Raw genomic sequence first — 5,747 nt, forward strand, 5'->3', positions numbered from 1 at the left:
TATATATATATATATATATATATATATATATATTTATATGTATATTTATATATGTATATGGTGTATTGTTTTTTGCATTTAGAGCGCGCCGTTATCTAAAAATTAGTATTTATAAGTATTCACCGTTTACACATTGCGTAATATCGTGTGGCGTGTAGCAGTAGGGCTTTCTCCTATCACGGTGTTTTACAATATGCGAATATATGTATATATATATATTTTTATATATTAATATGTACATACACAAAACCATTCATTATTAGACATATGTTTCGCATTTTATATTTCTCTTGCCTTTGCTCCACGCTCAGAGAGTGGACGCTTCGAACAAATAGGGATGTGAAACTACGTTCGAGAACGTACGTCATTCTACGGTCGATGCAGCTTTTCTTTCTCATTTGAAAATAGTTATTTATTTATTTTTTATACAAATGATTTAAATGTGATCCATCGACAATACTGCTGAATTATTTTATTTTTTTTCATTTTTACGGTGAAAACTGCATCTCTCTCCTTTTCTTCACGTTCGATATATTTGATGAAGAATTCACATGATGTAACGCTACTCTTATTATAATTTCTTTAAAAAAGTTGAAACCTATCTTTCTCTAAAAATTTTATGAAAAGCCATCGCAATTATGCCTTTTTAATATTAAATTTTAGTTTCGAGCAACATTTTAATATTAAATTTTAATTTCGAGTTAACATTCCTATTAAAATCTCAATGAAAAAGAAATTGACTGAGGAACATATATTTCGTGATTTATTCATATTTTTAATTTAACACGAGCGCTCAACTCTTCTCATTAGTAGTAACTTCAACGCTGAATATTCTAATGTGAAAACGGTTGCAATGTTCTAGATTTTATTTCTAGTGCGGACACGAGACTCTTTGTGAACGTTCTCTTATGAAAATGTATGCAGGACAACGGAAAGATACATTTTCGAACGTAGCTCAGGGAAAAAGACTGTTGCAGAGACGCTCCATTCAAATATTTCGACCACTCTCTTCCTAAAATATTTATTCGTAATCGTAATCTGTCGTACACACACTTTCTCTCTCACTCACTCCTATCTTTCTCTCCATGCACATTATTCACACGTACTCGCGCGGGCATGCATTCATACCGACCCAGGCAATCCGGAAATGGATATATTTGTCGACTACATGGTAGCCACAGCGCTCGACCAATGGAACGAGAGAGACACTTTAATCTCCCTGCTTATTATTTTATGACGTTCCTTATGACGTGTTTCTTCGTGGTATTTCCCGAAGGTAGAGGCGTCTCATCCTTTATACCTTCGACGACCTCGAAGTTGACGAATTAATATCGAACAGCTGAGTTCACCGACGGGTTAAGAGAAAGATCGACACATTACACACCGATCCTCTCACCCCATTGGACGATCGTTAAAAACTAGGATTTCTAAACGAGGAGAGGAAAGTAGACTGTTGACCGCGACTTCGTTTTACTTACCGCTGCCATAGATTCACCTATCGCGTAAGATCATAGCTCGCGATCTCTTTGTTTTTTTTCTTTTGGCTTCGCTCGCGGATTCTCCAAAACAAGGAGATGTGACGAACCTCCATCGCGTCAACGGCGATGTGAAGCAGGAGGGTCGGTTTCGCATAACTGGGGTAGGTAGGATAAAGCGGGGCGGGGATGCAAGAAGCTTCCAGAGATAAGCGTGCAAGACATCGCACATCGAGGCACGTGTCTTCTCGTCTTTTACCTACTCTTTTTTTTCCTCCTTCGTCGTTGGACTTCGTTCTTTCGATCAGCTAAAGAATCTAGATACAAATTTGCGCGCAACATGGCGATTTGTAACGCGACTACTTTTTTTTCTCTCGTTCTACTCTCTGTTGAGAACGTTTCGATACTAAAAGCCCGGTCATTACCGAGCGTCAGTTAGCGCTAATTCTGCCTAATTCAATTTTCTTCTCCATTATAGACAGGACTATAACTTAGAACTACAATCCACTGTTGACTCACCAGATTGCTTTTACATGAGCAGAGTAATTATTGTTGATGCTCCGATGCGGTTAATGCGAGCATAAATTAATTTGATAGTAAATGGCTGTGAATCCTGGGTTACGATGTATTTCTTTTATTATTTGGCCATTGAAGTATAAATATATCTTTCAAAATACGCAGTAAACGTATGTATTATTACTGTAAATGCGTTTAATTGTATTCTTTTTTTTAACGAGATTTCATTGTGAATTTATTCGCACTCAACGAATACGGAACAACAACCGATCTGCTCTTAATGAATTTGTTAATATTGCCGCGAAAAGTGCGCACGCGATTGAAATTAACGAGGACCATAGAGCGTCCTTATAGCGATATTATCGATATAACAATGATGATAATAATAGTTACTAATGTATACGCTACCTACTCCTGTACAAAGTTTAATTGCACAATGCATTTCTGATTTCCCACGAACGCGAAGTGTACGTCCAATTATATTAATTTTTTTTTTTAGATAATAATCGTAAGCGCTTGCTCCTCAAGGCAGCTCTACGAGAGAGTGATACCTGGCAGTAAAGGAAAACAGTTTTGTCGATCGAACAGTTGACCGATTGTCATAGATATTAAATGACTGTTTTCATTCCTCGCACGGTGTATACGAAGAGCTTAACGAACTATGCACGCAATAGTATTAGTAAAGTCTCAAGCAATGAATACTCTCTACGCGGATCGCGCGAAAATCGTGAGAACATGGAATTATCATAAATCACAATTTCGGACGTCAGCCGAATCTTAATCATTAAAAATGAGGGGTATAGCGAAAAATGATTTTGCGGAAACTCTCTGTTGTTCATTCGTCAACGTATAAAAATATTAATACTAAAACATTTTTTTTTAACTAAACCGAACTCACTTTACTCGACGTTATTTACGAGATATATACCGCTTGTAATGTGATGTATCCTCCCGTTTGATCCTCGAATAATTGTTACAGTTCGAGTATTTTTTTTTTCGTGATATTAACGAGATATATCATATCTCTGTATTACAATAGCTCGAAACTTGAGAAACATTTACATATACAACGATGCCAGGTGACACTGATGAGCTAGCTTGATTGCAAAATGGTGTTTACATGTTTAAGGGTATGTTCACACGCGCGCTCGTAATGTCCATAAAATTACGCTCACGCTTAATTTTAAGCACGATTAATTTTCACGCGAATCTTTACATTCTCATGCATCGGTATGCATGTGACACGCGCTTCCACCGTAATCTCTTTATCGCTAAAATACCATTTGTGACAGACGTGTGTCCCTCAATTCTTAAATATATTGTACAACGAAGAAAAATAATTTAAAAAATTCATAACAAGAAAGTTATGAATTAGACAGGGTATATAATTAAAAATGACTTTCGATCTTGTTCAGCTTAAACGTGCCGGACACACATGAGCGTCTCAATAAAAAAGTCTTATTTACTATATAACGTTTTGATTTTCACAACGGCAAAGCTTTCAAGAGCTGAACCCGAAGATAGATCTGTAGTTTTGTAAGCTTCAATGATATCGTTTAATGCAGAAGAAGATATTTGCGCATAGCGTACCTACTTGAGAATTTTTCGCGCAAGTTTTAAGAATATTTCAAGATATTTTGAGAATACAAACGCCTTGACGCGTGTAGTATAACGAGATCAGCGTCGAAGATACAAAGATGAAGAATAGTTGAGTAGATGTCGGAAAGAGCGTAAATAATTGCTCGGTTAAGCACGGGTGTGAACGACCCTTGAAAAGAAATCGGCGAGCGACCCGCCAAGTCCTCTTCGATGGGGCGGCGAGTCACCCTATCACAATCTTCGTCGACGTCATAGTGGCGTTTGTCGTTGACGTGTATAAATGACGATGATGGAAGAAGTGCCAGTAGATGATGCTTGGCGACAACGACGAACGACACGACGCAGCAACGTCAAAGAAATCACCGTCACGATCGGATGAATATCGCGCGTTCCGGCTTTAGATCCGGAAATAACGATAGCCGATTTTCTCTTTCTTTCTTCTTCACCCAGCCTCAACACGAAGCCACCACACTGCACCTTCACGTATACCCGCACCACACTGTAGCACCTCAACACATTGCAATTGTCATGGCCTATGGAACCTGCAATTGAAAATCAAGAATATTAGTTATGAAAACATTGTAACTCGATAAGTGACGTTGAATAGAAAAATGACACATCTCAAAATTAGCAACTTTCCTAAAGAACTTTCAAAAAAATTCTAAATTGGAACAATATTTTAATTATGATTGTGAATATATATGTAATAGTTACAAAAAATTAACATCGATAGATTTAATATTCGAGAGGGCTTCCATCAGATAATTAAATTGTATCGAGCATAATTTCGTTTTAGTAATTCAAAACGATTTCATTATACATGTTCTAATTCGATTTTTGCAAGACTGCAGATATATTTCGTTTTTAGGCATTTTAGCGAAATGCGAAATGAGATGATGCCAAATGTACTTTTAAAGTGATGCCGCTATAAATTCGTAGAGCATCAAGTACCTGGTGAGGTGTCGGCTGTCCTCGTGAACGGCCATCTCCGAACTCTTGAACTCGTTTAACTCCTTCCTAATAGCAGCCTTGTCCTTCGGAGTTAATCGCGTCCAAGGCTTGTCGGCTCTTCTGTCGTAATCGTGAGCCTGCGTTACCTCGATATAGTCGTTGAACCTAATAATCTGAAGAACGAAGGGGAGAAGATAAGTATATCGGTTTTTGCTTTTATAGCTTTATCGTAGCGAGACTCTTATCAGAAAGAAAATAGCTTCTCTGTAAAATGAGATACGATAAAATATTGGCTGAACTTAAACTCGACGATATATCTTTTTTGGTACAGCCAATCTCTATCTTTAAAAAATAGATAACGCAACAAAAATCCGCGAGGCTTTAGGATCTTTTTACCTTTTTCTCCTTGAGCTCTTCAACAGTCGGTCGGAAACTCAGCTTTCGCAGTAGATAACGTTTTTTCTCTTCCTTTTGCTTCTTTTCCTCGGCGGGGCTTTGCTCTAAAAAGGACCAAAGAAAAATTAGGATTAGATTTTAATTCGCAATTAGATTTGACAAAGCAAAAAATATATTCAATGACAGTTACGTATTTCGAATTAAAACATAAATAATTTCTTATTTTTAAGAAATTTTCTTTTAAATTTAGCTTTAAAATAATATTTAAAAAATAATGTCGGAATTTTTTCTCGATCGTTGTTCATCATTAAAGGAAACAAATAGAGTGACTTACTTTTCAAAATGTTCCTCTCTTCAAGTTCCTCCTGGGTCGGCCGCATGCTCAGCCGCCTGAAATGAAAATGGCACGAGAGTCAATGCAAGTTCATCGGCCGCTTTAATCTTCCTTTGCGAGTGAGAAAGATATTCGAGGGAGAAAGCGAGGCATCCGCTCTGTGCAAACAATGTGATTCACTGCGGCCGAGATCACTCGTCCTATTATTCGTGCGTAATCTTTACGAGAGACAGCTGTTATTTCAAGCTCGTTTTTACATGAGCTGGATATCAGCCAGCGACGGACTGACATCGATAAAAAGAAAAGGGGAGAAAAAACGAATATTCCAGAAATTATTATATATATATATATATATATATATATATATATAATAATTATATATATATAAAATAGTATTAATATATATTTTATAGTAAGGTAAGAAGTAACAGAAGAAGTACGTACGTTACGTAATAATTAACGGTAACAAAAGAATA

General features: G+C 36.8%; 1 protein-coding gene across 1 annotated transcript in view; it reads right to left on the reverse strand.

The window, feature by feature from the left end:
- Window positions 1–4,116: 4,116 nt before the first annotated feature.
- Window positions 4,117–5,747, reverse strand: part of LOC105624499 (phosphatase and actin regulator 4) — a 49,010-nt gene continuing 47,379 nt past the window's right edge. The window contains exons 8-11 of the mRNA XM_012205859.1: window positions 5,272–5,327; window positions 4,938–5,041; window positions 4,542–4,714; window positions 4,117–4,132 (exon numbers count right to left, since the gene is read on the reverse strand). Of these exons, the coding sequence (XP_012061249.1) occupies window positions 4,117–4,132; window positions 4,542–4,714; window positions 4,938–5,041; window positions 5,272–5,327 (349 nt within the window). The remainder of the gene's footprint in view (window positions 4,133–4,541; window positions 4,715–4,937; window positions 5,042–5,271; window positions 5,328–5,747) is intronic.

Source organism: Atta cephalotes (genome assembly GCF_000143395.1).
Source record: "Atta cephalotes unplaced genomic scaffold scaffold00080, whole genome shotgun sequence".
Taxonomy (NCBI): Eukaryota; Metazoa; Arthropoda; class Insecta; order Hymenoptera; family Formicidae; genus Atta; species Atta cephalotes.